General features: G+C 36.2%; 2 protein-coding genes across 2 annotated transcripts in view; both read right to left on the bottom strand.

Moving 5' to 3' along the window:
* Positions 1–15,536, bottom strand: part of Ms (neuropeptide receptor myosuppressin) — an 84,818-nt gene that overhangs the window by 27,970 nt on the left and 41,312 nt on the right. The gene's annotated exons all lie outside the window — the stretch shown is intronic.
* On the bottom strand, positions 5,988–13,473 carry LOC141452284 (uncharacterized). Its single transcript, XM_074124257.1, has 2 exons — positions 13,281–13,473; positions 5,988–8,917 (listed from the first exon to the last, which is right to left on the bottom strand). The coding sequence occupies exons 1-2, from the start codon at positions 13,471–13,473 to the stop codon at positions 5,988–5,990; spliced, it is 3,123 nt and encodes a 1,040-aa protein (XP_073980358.1).

Here is a 15,536-nt window from a genome sequence, read left to right as displayed (position 1 = left end):
TTATTAGCGCCCGGAGCTTTTTCCAGTGCACTGCCGGCCTCCGGACAGTGTTCTCTCGTTACAGTCAACACTGTCCATCACCGGACAGTGAGCTGTAAGAAGCTCCTAGGAAGAGAAAATCTATTATTATTATTATTATTAGTAGTATTAGTATTAGTATTATTATTAGTATTATTATTAGTATTATTATTAGTATTAGTATTATTATTAGTATTATTATTAGTATTATTATTAGTATTATTATTAATTAATACCTATCCCAAAATGCTCTTAGATATGCTATCCCCAATCTCTCACCATTTGATAGTCACGAGCTGAAGACCGGTGGAAATTCTTAATTTTTCTTTTTGCAGATTAGTTTACTTGAATCACATAGGAATCATTTTAACTCCAGATTGGCATTACACTTACATATATCGGAGTCGTTTCGACTCCTGATTGGTAATATAAGTAGATTTTCTGTTATTATCTTGACTCTAGATTATTGCCTAAATGCTTATGTGATAAATTTACATAATTTTCGTAGAAAGTATCAAGGCACAAAAAATAACCACTTTCTAGAACTGATTTTATGTCCGAATTGCAGCAAAAACTTGCAGCGAATTGGGTAATTTCCGATCCGTCAACAGCGCACAAGTAATTAAAAAAAATGAAAAAGTCCCTGATCAGAAGGCAGAAGGGTTTCAGAAAATACTGAAATTACTGCGATCCTAAGTTGAAGTTAATTCCTTCCGCGTGAAATGTTAAAGCCGATTTGTGGACAGCGCCAAAATTTGTTTTTCGTTCTTAATTCCTATTCGTTCTCATCCTTTAATACAAATTTTATTATTAAAATTTAAATCAATGTAAAAAAATATAAAAATAAATTATGGAGTCAATATGACTACACATTGGAAATAACTGTCTGACTTCGAGCATTGAAAATGTAGTGTTAATGGATTGTTTATATTCAAATTTGAAGTATTTAATTGTTCATTTTTTGTTTTGGCAGGTGTGAAAACCATGCAATAAATTGCAGTGATACTTTATAAGATTGCTTGGCAAATCCCAGTTTTTCTCTAAACCATTCCTTCTAAAAGAATAACTTGTAAAGTTATCGATTTCAGTCAGAAGGCGTTAACAAATATTATTTTTAACTAGTTTTTTTCTAACAAATTAAACCTTAGTTACACGCGGAACTCGAACTGGGGATCTCTCATATAAAATAAAAAATTTAGGGTCAAAAGATCTTACCCTAATTTAATATTTTCGTCAATAAATAATTTTGCGCTAAGAAAAAATTCAAATTAATAATTACATTCACATTATTGAATACAATTTTGCCAATAAAATTATTGGATCTTACTCCGTATTCTTAAAGCCCTTAAAAGAATTAAACTATCCTAATTCGGGCGAAGATCTTCATTTACCTGAATTTGCTTAACCTTTCTACTTACCTAAATATTATTATGAATATTGTCTTCTTTTAAAATATTTAATAATCTCCCCAAGGAGAATCGTCTTGAAGGCCAGAACGCTGAACTTGCAACAGGCAGGCCTGCTTTTTCCCAATGGAGTTGCATTGCTTGCTAATCCAAACATTTCTTTTCCAGTAAAATAAAACGGACCCCCCGTACATTTCCAGCAAATCTTCCGTGCATAGTGTCTTTCAGTAAAATTACCACTAAAAAATCTGTCATCCATGAAGTACAGAATACAGAAAACCACAGTATTGAACAATTTGGATACGTTTACGTAGTAAAGATTTGTATTTCCATTCTATTTGGATTGTTACTTTTATTTGTTCTCTCGTATTTGTAAACTGTAGGTGCCTCGTAAATAAATCACAGTGCTTTGTTTATGTACCAAATACTGATACAGAGAATGGAAAGGAATAACTTTGTATTCCATCGAGGAGAATTAAATATAGGAACAAAATTGCGACACATAATTGAAATCAATCCAACTACAATTAATTGACTTCACATTCGCTAATTGAAAGGCAATTGCAAATTCAGCACAATGGATGAGTTAAACTCTTAATATCTTCAAGCATTACCCACGAGTCTCTTTCAAGATTCAGAGGTCCCATCAAACCTACAGGGTTAGAAAGGGGGCTCTATCTTAAAGGTGCCACCAAAAAAATCCCTAAATCGCGGAGAAACTGACCTCCTAGCCATCCCATGGGAATTAACCTAATTAAAATTTATGTCTAAATTTTAGATTAAATTTATATATTTGTTGGGTTGTCTGGAAAATAATGTAGGATTATGGTTTTAAAAGATAAAAATAATTTTTTTTTTGGTTTTGTAAGGTGAGCAACATCAAGGGTCCTTTGCATCTAAACTATACTGGAGAATAGTCACTTTACTACAGAGCCTAATCTACACCTAGTCAATCTAATCGAAAATAACCTAGTGTTTGGCCTAACTCGTATTTCCTGTTAACCTAACTAACTAATGTTTGGGTGGAGTACTCTATATTCCTCACACCCCATAGAGATCTAACCTAAATTTTAAAATAACCTATTTACACAAAATTTATATACAGGGTGAACCAGTAAGTATTGTCCATAGGCCTACTGTGTGTAGTACATCTAAAGTGGAGTTCAATGACGTATTGGCCAACTTCATATTTTCCACTGTTCTTGAATGACGTCACTTTAATTTTTTTTCTCTAAAATCATTACTTTTTTCCAATAAAAATGTTATTACTCAGAAAGTTTTAATCCGAATTAGATTCTGATGACAAGGATAGAAAGACAGATAAATTTTCTAAAAATTGATACCATTTCGAAGCATAAATTATTCTCCAAACAGCCTCAATCTTCCTCCGAATGCTGGAAAAATAAAAGTAATTTTTAAGAAAACTCATTAGGCTCTTATATGATCATTATCAGACCTAGATGCTAGCACTTTTTAGTAAAAGTTTCCTTGTTTAATGGGCTTTCTAACTGTATATCATTTTCCTGGATTCCTTTTATCTTCGTACGAGAAATTGCTTTTGTTTTGCAAGAAAACGTGTTCACGAGCACACTAACAGTGTTAGTTTATCAAGTTGTTTAATTCATTGAAAACTCTTTTAGATGGACCAGTAGTCAATTTTTAAAGTAGATTGCCTTCAAATAAGGAAGTCAAAGATTACAAATTGCACTTAAAAAAAAAAAAAATGTATTCATGTTTCTGTAACAGATGTAGCAAATTTAAGCTATCTAATCTTGTCTCAGAGCTGGAATTTTCTAAATAATGTATGGAAAAATTTTGTTTCATATAACGTAAAGTAATGACTTTTTTTCTGGTAGATTTTGCTCTCATACCGATTAGATGTCGTTTACGGAGTCGGATCGCAAATATATATTTGACTGTAAATAACTTCTATTAACCATTAAATAGAATCCAAGGCCCTAGACCGGGAATGAAACCCACCAACAATACATATTAGTTTTGCGTGCTTCGCCTCTAATCGCTCGGCTACCGTGGCACCTACTTTTGTTTCCCAAATCTTCGATAAGGTTTTCTAACCCTAAACTCTCTTCCCAGGATCGTAGGTAAATAAAGTTTGAATTGGCAATAGAAGTGAGATTTTTATATAATTCATTTGTGGCAAAGAATCATCTGCATCCACTGGGCATGAAAATTATTGATATAAAATTATGATAATTATACTTAGGGACAACCAATTTTTTTAAAATTATAAAGATGCTGTAATTTAAACTATTCTGATAATGAAGGCATAATTGAAAAGGAGAGGTATTTAGATGGTTTATTTATAAACCTACAATTCCTGAAGTACCGCGACAAATCGATTTTTTTTAGTTAAATGGATACTTCATAAAAATTAATGAATGAAAAATATCGATATATTTGAAAATGTATAGTCGAAAAAAATAGTTTTTTTCTTCAAATGTAAATTTTTTACACCATATTGACATTTATTGCATTGAACGAACTAAAAAGTAAAAATAATAGAAGTGCAACTGGACAAAAGGTTTTGTGAAATATTGAGCAAACAAATCTATTCATGTCTGTTCCCAACAACTGGAGGATTTGATAATCCCACGCTGTTTACATTTCATGTTACAAATCAATTATTTGAGTCCCGAGATTGCAATATTCGTTTTTAAGCGGAACTTTTTACCTCTATATATTTCATTTTGATCTGATGAAATATTGTTGCTTTTCATTCCTCAATTCTTGATGTACACCTTCTCTTGCTGATATTAGAAAGTGCGGTTTGAAAATTTCTCTTAATTTTCTCTGTTGATATTGAAATTGAAATTTATTTACTCACAAATATATTTAAATACTGAATCAAGAGGTAAACTCCCAGTCAAAAAAATCGTAACACCTATAAATTTCGATTTTTTTTAGATTTGAAGACTATCCCACCTTTTATTTTACTTCTTGTAATAGGATTAATTTATGAATTAGCTGATGAGAGACAGTAGGGATTATTAACACCTTCGTTACTCATTATTTGTCAACAAACGGAGGATTAAATGTTTATCTTGATTGATTTCACTTCCTCTTTCAGTCTGTATTTACCTTTAGTTTGCCCCTTACATCAGGTTCTTTCTTTATTCAAATGATAATGAGTCGTTTAAGCCGTGATGATTCAGTAAGAGTACTAACTGTTCACGAAGAAGGAAAATCCTTGCGAAACATCGCTAATCGCCTTGGTTTTCATTTCTCTACTGTTTCAAGGGCCATTACAAGGTACAGAGAGACAGGGAGTCATTCAAGACGACCAAATTCAGGGCGTCCAAAAGTCACAGATCCCATTGATGATTGTTTTTCTAAAATGCAAGCGCTCAGAAAACGCAGTTCAACAGCTTCAAGCATTAAGAACTTGCTGGTATTCGGGGGATAATGATCTCAGAGTCTACTGTTAGAAGAAGACTGAGAGAGTCAAACCTTTCATCCAGAAAGCCTGTGAAAGGAGCACTTCTTACTGCAAAACACCGTGGACAAAGACTAAGATTTGCAAGAGAACACCAAACATGGACTGAAGAGGAAAAGGGAAACTATCCTATTCACTGACGAGACGAGGGTGGCTCGAAACAGTCCAGATGGCCGTGGGAGAGTATGGTGAAGACTTAGAGAAAAGGTACAGTCAGTGCTGTATGTCTGAAACTGTGGCATTTGGAAGGGGCTCGATCATGTTCTGGGGTGGCATTTCTTGGGAGGCACTTACCGAATTGGTACCAATTCAAGGAGGGGCCTTGAATGCTTTAAGGTATGTGGAGATGATTTTACAAGATCATGTAATGCCCTAAGTGCCATTCATTGGTCCTGAATCACTGCTTATGCATGATAATGCCCGGCCACTTAAGGCAATATATGTTTCTGAATACTTCAACGCGACCGGTATCCGTAATTTAGAGTGACCAGCAAGAAGTCTCGACCTTAACCCAATCGAGCATGTGTGGGACAATCTTGAAAGGAAGGTTCGGGTCCACCTCTACCACACTTGAAATGCTGAAGACAACTGTAATGGATGAGTGGGACAACAACCCCCAAGATTTTATTGAAAATCTTTTTAGAGGTATGCCAAAAAGGATGGAAGTCGTTATTAAAGCCAAAGGAGGCAATACCTCTTGTTAAATTCTGTTCTAAACCTAAAAAATGTACAATTTAAAAAAATATTTTTTGTGTTTTTTGAAAAAAATTTTTGTTTCAATTAAACATGAGTTCAATTTTAATTTTTTGTTTAGCAAAATTGATTGTTCTTATCAGTCTTTGTTCATTGTGAATTTATGAGCATATTTGTGAAATGTAACACCTGCTTTTCCCGAGAAAGTCTAAAATTTCTGGGTGTTGCGATTTTTTTGACTGGGAGTGTATTTTAGGCCTGCTGTCTGTAGATACCAAACAAAGAAATAATAGAATTTGTCTGAAGAATTTGCCAACTTCTGTCTTGGAGCTGTCCAAGACCTCACAAAATTATTAATGACTGTCATTATTATTTAAAATTATTAATTCTTCTTCTTATTCGGCGCGACAGTCCGTCTAGCGAACCTTGGCCTCCGTTAAATACTTCCGCCAGTTTTCCCTATTTTGGGCAGCCACTTTCCAGTTACGTACGCCCAACAACGCCAGGGCATCCTCCCTCACTCCGTCCAGCCAACGTAACTTTGGCCTGCCTCTCTTCCTACCGCCGTGTAGCACCATTTCCATAAGCCTCCTCGGCACGTCATCATCACCCATTCTAGCCACGTGTCCTGCCCATCTTAGTCTGCCTATCCTTATCGTTTTACTTATGTTCGGTTCTTTGTAGAGTGAGTAGATTTCCGAATTAGTGCGTTTTCGCCAAGTCGGGCCATCCCGTATTGGTCCAAATATTCTTCTTAAAATCTTCCTCTCGAAAATCAGGAGGTCTTTTTCATCTGTTTTTGAAAAAGCCCACGTTTCCGAACCATAAGTTAAAACTGGGCGAATTAGTGACTTGTAGAGGATGATCTTAGTCTCCCTAGATATCAGCTTGCTTTTCATCTGCTTGACGAGTCCAAAGTAGCATCGGTTCGCGCTTATTGTTCTACTTTGGACCTCTGCTGATATTTCATTACCTTGGGTAACTACGGATCCGAGGTACTTAAAGTGGTCAACCCTCTCGAATTTATATGAACCCACCGCCACATCGGTGCCACCACCGCCTGTACCATCTCCACCAGTCCGCATATACTTAGTCTTGGCTTCGTTGACAACTAGGCCTAATTTCTTCGCAGCTTCATCTAAACACAGAAATACTTCTTTCACCCTCTCGAGAGATCTCCCGATTATGTCAACGTCATCGGCGTATGCTAAGATCTGAATGGTTTTATCGAAGATCGTTCCTTTCAATTGGGTTCCAGAATCTCGCAGGGCCTTTTCTAGCGCCATATTGAACAGTAAGCACGACAGTGCGTCCCCCTGTCTTAATCCTCTCCCACATTCAAAGTCTCTGGAGAGGGTACCTTGTATTCGAACAGCACAGTTAGAGCCTTCCATAGTCATCCGAATCAGTCGAACAAGTTTTGGGGGTACAGACATCTCTAATAAAGCCTCATAAAGCTCCTTCCGCAGAACGCTATCATAGGCCGACTTGTAATCGACAAAGATGTGGTGGGTGGTGATATTAAATTCCCTACTTTTTTCCAAGATCATACGCAAGGAGAATAGCTGATCTGTCGTTGATTTGTTACTCCTGAAACCACATTGATAATTTCCTATCTCCCTTTCGGCATGCGGGAGCAGTCTTTTATAAATAATATTCGATAGAACCTTGTAGGCGCAGTTTAATAAAGATATTCCCCTATAATTATTACAGTCCAAATGATCTCCCTTCTTAAATATTGGGCAAATTATTGCCATACTCCAGGATGGTGGCATTTGTTCTGTAGTCCAAACCTTTAGAAAAATTTCCTGTAGAATCCTAACAAGATCATTACCTCCATATTTTAGGAGTTCAGATGGTAGATTGTCCGGACCAGGAGCTTTGTTACACTTCAGTTTTTCCAATGCCTCTATTATTTCACTTTCTTCTGGGGGTTCTATCTCTTCACAATACTCCTCTCTCGGGCTGGTCTCCTCCTGCATATTACCGTTCATCAATTCTTCAAAAAATTCTACCCATCGGTTCAAAATTCCTTCATCACTGGACGCTAGAGATCCATCCACCAGGCGGCAGGGGCCTAATTTTGACTTAAACGGGGTCCTAACTCGGTTAACCTTCTGAAAGAACCGTCTAGTATCTTTCGAGCTTCTTAGCTCCTCAATTTTTTGGATTCCGCTTTTTTCCCACTGTCTCTTTTTCCTCCTGTGCACCTTCTTCTCTCTTCTCCTCCATGCCTTGTACTCTTCCTTTGATGCCCTAGTCGATCTTACTTGTAGCATTCTCTTGTAGGCCTTGTTCTTTAGCTCTGTAATAATCTGGCACTGTTCATCGAACCAGGGGTTTCTTCCATGGGCTTGCTCATATCCAATGACGGAGCGGGCAGCTTTATCGATTGCCTCAACACAATTTGTCCACTGCTCGTCTACACTTTCTCCAGGACTGAGGCTTGTTAGGTTGTTACTCAGTTCTTCCATGTATTTTTCCTTCACGGCCTCCGTCTTAAACATAGCAGTATTGAGTCTCTTGGTCTTTTGTCTATGCATTTGCCTCACATTACTAATTTTAGCTCTCACTTTCGCAATCACTAAGTAATGATCAGAGTCGATTTTTGCACCTCTGTATGAGCGTACGTCTAGTAGGCTAGACTTATATCTTGCGCAAATAAGTAAGTGGTCAATCTGGTTCTGTGTGGTACCATCCGGCGATCTCCAAGTGGCCTTATGTATTCTTTTATGCGGGAAAACGGTGCTCCCAATCACCATATCCTTTGCAGCTGCGAAGTTAATCAGCCTCCGTCCGTTATCATTAGACGCCGTATGCATACTGTGTCCACCAATAGCAGGGTAATATAACTTTTCTTGCCCTACCTGCGCATTAAAATCTCCCAGGGCCATCTTAATATCATGCCGCGGGCAGCCATCCACCAGTCTCTCCAATTGATCATAGAAGTCATCCTTCTCTCCATCGTCAGAGGCCTCAGTTGGTGCATGCCCACTTATCAGGCTATAATTATAGAATCTTCCTTTAACGCGTAGGTAGCATAATCTTGAGTTAACCGGTTTAAAGTCTATCACTAGGTCCTTTATTCGTCTATTCACCACAAATCCGGTTCCAAATATGTGCTTTCTCTCATCGCCACTATAGTACACCACGTGATTTCTCTTCTCTATTAACCCATGTCCAGTCCACCTGATCTCCTGCACGGCCGCCAAGTCCACTCTGTGTTTATCTAATTCATTTAGAAGCAATTGCAATGCTCCGGGTCTATACAACGATAAGACATTCCAAAATCCAAATCTATAATCCTTGTGACGCTTGCCTTGTTGTTGCCATAGGTTCAGTCCGGCTTTTTCATTATTCGGTTTCGTAATATGTTAATTTAAGGAGAGTGGGTTATCAGCCCAAAGCTCCCGATTCCAATGGAGGGGCTGCCTCCTCTTAGCCTCTGGACAGGCTACCCTTCTCAGGGCCCTAGGGGCGGAGACCCTAGGTCATGTACTGTAATTGTCCTTTGTCTGAAGTGTGGGGTGTATTGTGTGTAGGTGAGATGTGTACTGTTCTGGTGAGTGCGCACGGTGAAATTATTAATTACTGTTTATTTTATTGCTTAAAGAGAAAATTTGCTTAATTACTGGTAAACAATATTCTTCCAAAACTATTCTCATGGAAAGAGTTGAAATCCTAAATTTAAGGGATTGAAGGGCAAGTGCATTTACTTTTCAAATCAAAACTATTTCTGGATGCGCCTCCTTAAATGTCTTTAATTGTTCACTGCCTGCCTGATCAAAGATGAGTACAATTAGGACACGTCTAGAAATTAGTAAGTAATTAACACATATTAGGCCCAACAGTAATGTATAGTTATGAGCTGTTCAATCGATAATGAGGACAGAATACCGTGCGGATGCTTTAATGAAAGCTGATGAACACATTAATATTGTGTGGAGCTGATAATGTAACAGATCACCAACTATATCTTGGACGAAAGCCTCTTAAATGTCCATCTAATAAACTTACTCGTATATATATTGTAGAATTAAGTGCCCTGCAGGGTCCAATGTGTATTAACAACATTTAATCTTGATAGAAAAACAAATCTTATCTCTATCCTAACGCTTTCTCGGACCGTATTTAGAAGTCAACTTACATGAAACCCATAAACGAGCTTAAAAGACGAAAATTGAACAGACGTTCTAGACAAACTAAGACAATTGAGTAACAAAAGATCAATCATGAACATACAAAACAACCTAACTCTTTACAAAATACTTTTTTGATGAATCTGGCCGCAATATGGGACTGAACAAAACCATCCAACAGCCAGAAAATCGAATCGTTTCAATCCAGAGTTCTTCGCCATATTATCAACCCTCCATCCAATGTCTCCAAATTCCACTCTCCAAAAAGACCTCAATATCTCGTTCGTTACCAGAGAAAAGAAAAAAAGGTTTCTCAATTAGTCGAATTACTTAAAGTTGGTGATGTTTGTCTAGTTGATGTCTTCAAAGTGTCTTCGGTTTCGACGTCAGCCGTTGGACAGTGTAAAGTCCTAGACAAACATTTGTTTGTTTACGCGGGTTGATTTAGATTTTCTAATTGTGTGGATAATTTATATTCTATCTGTATTTTTTCAATCACGCATTGACACAAAACAATTTAAATGCTATCTATATCCTTTAGTTTGATCATTACAGTTTTAAAACGCAAATGAACAACAAATGCTTTTGTAGTATTTGAAATAAAGCAAAATTGTTGACAAAATATCAAATAAAATGTATAATTTTACTCATATTTTGTTTGTTAAAAAAGTCGACAACTCAAAGCAAATAACCATATTTAGATTTTTCTTCAGATAAAACACACTTTTGTAAGGATTTTGTTCAGTTATGTTTGTAAAAAGAGACTTCCATAGCACTTGTTTCGTCCCGTTTTACCCGTTAAGTCAACTGAATTTTAAAGATGTGCAAATGGGCATTAGTGACCCAAGAGCTAGTACTAAAAAAAAAATGAACAAAATTTGACCCACGTCTCAAAAAGGTTCGCCATCCCTGTTCTAGTATGTAAGCGCAAGAAAGTGCAGTGCCATTTAGATATACTGCCATATTTCCAATGAAAGTTCACAAATAGTCCAGGAGGCCTAGACTGGCAGAAAGAACCAAAGGCTAGATATAAACTGATGTTTTGATTCACTAACCACTGATTATAAATAGTTTTGTACAGTAGTAAACAACCTAACCTTAGATTAACTACCCCATTAAAATAACCCATAACTTCTACAGTCCACATATTGGTAAATTGCGAAACATAAATAGAAAAATCATAATTATTCAAAATAAAAAGATACGGATTAAATATCACCAGCAGTTATTACTCCAGATTTTCTGAATATAATTTTGTTTCCATTAGGTTCGTTTATATGAGGAATCTCTCATTGAAAATGTAGAACCCTTTCATCCTGTATATTCATTCGACCGTCAATTTAAACCATCTGTAGATTGCTACGGTTTTTGTGGCAGCCTGTACTGAATCTGCTAACCACAACTCTGGCAATAATTATCTCTGTCTGTTTTTTTAGATGAAATATTTCCTATTTTTTATTAATCCAGAATATTTATTACTTTTTCTGTAAGCTATTTATTTTTGTTACGTTAATAAAGCTACGCTTTCACTTTATATAATTTATATCTAGAAGTTTCCTACTGCTCTGGGTTCATTTTCAGTAAGATATTTTGTAACTATTTATCACTTTTCAACAAGCAAATTATGAACAGTAATGTAAGAGACCTTTTTAACCGAGACGAACAAACTTTAAGCTATTTTATTCATTTAATAGCCGAATACGTCATAGTTCAATCATCATGAATTAATATTAACTTTCGAAAAATTTGAAGGTTAGGATCGGTGTGTGGAGGTTAAAGACAGACTGTAAACAAAGTAAGTCAAGTTTTTAATAAGGTCACTTACTTGTTTTAGAAATAACTACGAGGTGTGGCTATTAAAAAAACGAGACTGATGCTGCTACAGAAGAACTATGCATGCGCCAAATCCTAACGACCGACAGCTGTGCAGCGTTAAGCCTTCTCTTTCGATTGCAGCGTCTCACTTGTTTGTAGAGAAATCTGTTTGACCGGAACCGTCGTTTGTGTAAGAGGTGTTAGTTTCGTTTTGCCGAAAACATGATGCTACACATGTAGTAGAGCAACGAATTGTTGTGAAATTTCACATCAAAACTTGATAAAACCATTACTGAAACTTATCTTTTATTAAAAGAAGTTTATGGCGATGAATTTTAATCAGTGTGCAAGTTTTTGAGTGGTTCAAGCGTTTCCAAGATGGCCGAGAAGACGTCGGAGATAATGACCAGCCGGGGTCGCCCTTCCACGTCCAAAACGGATGAAAATATCGATGTGAGGTGCTTGCTCAACTCCGTGAAAGAGTAAGGAAAAAACGACCCGATTTGTGGAAGAACAAGTCACGGTGTTCTCCATCAAGACAACGCGCCGGCTCACACTGCATTGTCTGTCAAGACGTTTCTAGCCAAGTACAACATCCCAGTTTTAGGCCATCCGCCTTATTCGCCTCACCTGGCCCCATGTGACTTTTATCTGTTTCCCCAAAGTCAAATCTGCATTAAAAAGAACACGATTTCAGTCCGTTGAAGCTGTGAAAGAAAAAACGGCACGCGTCATGCAGGAGCTGACAGAAAAAGACTTCCAGCACGGTTTCGAACAATGGTAAATTTGCATGGAGCGTTGTAGGGATAGGGGAGGGGTGTATATTGAAGGTGATAATAACTAAATATGTATAAATTTAAAATAAAATGTTTTATAGCAATAGTCTCGTTATTTAATAGCCACACCTCGTATAGTAAATATTTCATGCAAAGCTTTGAAAAACAAAACAACCTGCAAATACATAACCTCTTGATGAGATTTCATTATAAATAGAAGTTATTTATAATTCTGATAAAATTTAAATACTAAACATTTATAATAAAGTTGAAAACAATTATTTCTAATATGGCAAACAGAAATTTACATAAATTATGAAAGCAAAAAGTTTTGGTAAAACGCGAGTGAATTAGAGTGAGGAGCAGATGTTGCTCTCACGAATAAATTAGCCCTAAGTTTCCTATTTAAAGTCATTAAAAAAAAATAAATAATAACACAAAAACTTTCTTTCTTTTTGCAAATCTTTGAATTTTTAAACTAACTATTTTACATATTACCAAATATTTACCTGTTTCAGAATATAAATATGTTAATTTTACTGTAGTCTTAATTAGGGAATGTCATTTTTCTGCAGTTGATAATTGAACTTTAGTAGAATGAATGCTCTGAGGTTAAATTCAAACTAAGGAAGAAAAAGTTAATGAAAATAATGGTAAAGGACAAAATGTTTAAGTTAGTCACAAGAAGTTCTAAAACTTGATCTAATTTTGTTACAAACGTGAGTATTTTCGCGTATTTCCTATTTCTCTTTTGTAGTGAGAGATGATTTTCTAATCGTGTAGATTTCACCGACGGGCGAACTGGACGACAGAACAGAACTTTACAGACTGGATGACGCTCCGAATCGCTCATAGAACTCAAATTATTAACGTGCAATACTATTCTCAAAACTATGTGGACATACGAACAAGAGCTGTGGAGTTCAGCCAAGCCTACGACAGATAGTTGACGCTCCTTATCTCCTTATAATAATCTCACTCTTCACAACGACCTCAACATCCCATTTGTACACCAACTTGCCAAGTGGAAATATCAAAAGTTCCATACTGCTCTGTCTAATTGCTCTAATCCTTTCGTAGAGTATTGCCTCTTGTCCTTGACAATCCTCTTCCTCGCAGGCTGAATCGTCAATGGCCCCGCTACTTCCTTGCAGTCTGAAGACCATTAACATCATTCATATCCTGTGGAGTTTCTCTCCTCCTGCTCTTCACGCACCATTTACATCTTCATCAGATTGTAAATTATTTCAGTACATCTCCTGTTACTAAACATTACTGACTATCTATGATAGCAGGTCCAATCGACTGAAGACCTTTCAAACGTTTGTAAGAAAATTCCATTGAATAATATCTCTGAAAAACGCATCCAAATCCAATAACCACTAAACGCCGGACTAGAAAAAAGATGGCCACAATCCCGATATTATTCTGATAAGAGACTTTCCAACAAGTTTATTAATGATTTTTGGTGAATATCGAGGTGCGGCCCTAAATAAAAACAACTTTTTTGCTTAATACCAAAGTTTCGGTAATTAATACTACCTTCTTCAGGGCATTATAAAAGAAGTTTGTGAAGTTTAATGTAGAGCTATATCATCATAACTGTTGATAACATCATAACAACAGTTATGATGATATAGCTCTACATTAAACTTCACAGAAATTACCGAAACGTTGGTATAAAGCAAAAAAGTTGTATTTATTGATGACCGCACTTCGATATTCCCCAAAAATCATCCATCAACAACGGTCGAAAAAAACCAAAACCATCATTGAAGTTTACTAATCCAGAAGTTTACTCGTACGATTCCAACTCTCATAGTTCAGATCCTCATAATTCCAGAAGCACATTGAATCTGTGACCATTATTGAATGCTCCCTTTAGTTTGCCCATAAAAAGGATACTAAAATACCACAACTCCACTTCTTTCAGATGGCTCCTGGGCCAGGAGCGTCGGAGAAAGAGCCCGCGTTCACCCCACATCCAGAAGGTTCACCATACCCTAGAGACAATTTAGTCATGTCCTTCAATCCCTTGAAATCCCTCTTTCTTTGCCTTCGTTATTGACTTCAGTGAAAGCTCCTTGACATAACTTGATTACGAACTGGCATCTTCTATCATCTTGTCAGAAAGGCCATTGAAGGCCATACTGTCATCTTTAACTCCATCCATCGTATTGCCCAATTTCTTCTGTAGTGGAAATATGCCATTATCATCCTTACTGCCAAACTGCTTAAATCTTCCAGAGAGATATCCTCCTATAGACCTATGCAATGAAAAGCTCTTCCCTAAATAACTAATTCCCATTCAGAACTACAATCTAGAACATTCTAAAACGTTTCCATCAATTCGGGTTCCCTACCCATCATTGTATTATCCAAAAGTGTTTCTTAATCGTAAACACCATTTTGTCCTCTTTCGAAATTAGAAAGTATTGCCTAGGTGCCTTTCTTGATGTGACTCATGGATTCGATAGTTTGGCACCCAGGACTATTTTAAAAAACCAGTTTAAAAAAAACAAAACCTTTCCTCTCCATTTTATCTTCTCCTGCCAATTCTACCAGATGGACCTCTGTTTCAGAGAGAAATAATATTCTAAATAATATTGTATATGACGTGTATGTACACAAAAATATGCACCAATCGATATAAATACCGGACAATTATGTAACATATGAGGTTGCTAACACACTAAATGGCTGATTTTACTTGGCAATATTAAAACACTCTTAGCCTACTTTGTACTTCACTTTAAGAAAATATTATTAAGATAGATAAAGCAAAGAGGCAACAAATATTAAGTACTTACTTATCAGTGTAAGTTGCAGGGGAACCAGTTGACCAATTAGAAGCGTGTAACACTATACACTGATTTCAATTGGACACTTAAAAGGCATTAAGTTATATAAATAGATTCATGACAGGAATTTAAGCTTCATATCTCCCACTCCTTTACAACTGCTAAAATTTGATTAGATAAAGAGAAGAGTTTTAATTTAGGAAGAAAAATTGGATACTGTCTTCATTATCGTCCGTAATTCCCCGACTATGTTTATATTTCTAGTCATAGTTCATTGTCTAAAATTATTATTACATTCAATATCTAATCTGACTATAATTAAAAAAAAAAAAAGCAGGTGAAGGTAAATTGTTAGTACAGGGATTAAGGACTTATCTTTTGTGTTTGGCAAAACAAAAGGGTCGTAATGGTTGAAACGATATTTATAGTAAGCC

This window comes from Rhodnius prolixus, unplaced genomic scaffold (assembly GCF_049639745.1).
Source record: "Rhodnius prolixus isolate KJV_2025 unplaced genomic scaffold, Rpr scaffold_3, whole genome shotgun sequence".
NCBI lineage: Eukaryota > Metazoa > Arthropoda > Insecta > Hemiptera > Reduviidae > Rhodnius > Rhodnius prolixus.
The sequence above is the reverse complement of the archived record's forward strand: the minus strand, read 5'-3'. Positions and strand labels throughout refer to the sequence as shown.

What these genes read in the sequence shown, in the direction of transcription:
- LOC141452284 (XM_074124257.1), bottom strand. Translation starts at nt 13,473, where the DNA reads ATGTTAATGGTCTTCAGACTGCAAGGAAGTAGCGGGGCCATTGACGAT. An exon ending in TGTTGAGGTCGTTGTGAAGA is followed by an intron (nt 8,918 to 13,280) that starts GTGAGATTATTA and finishes ATAATGAAAAAG; the next exon opens with CCGGACTGAACCTATGGCAA.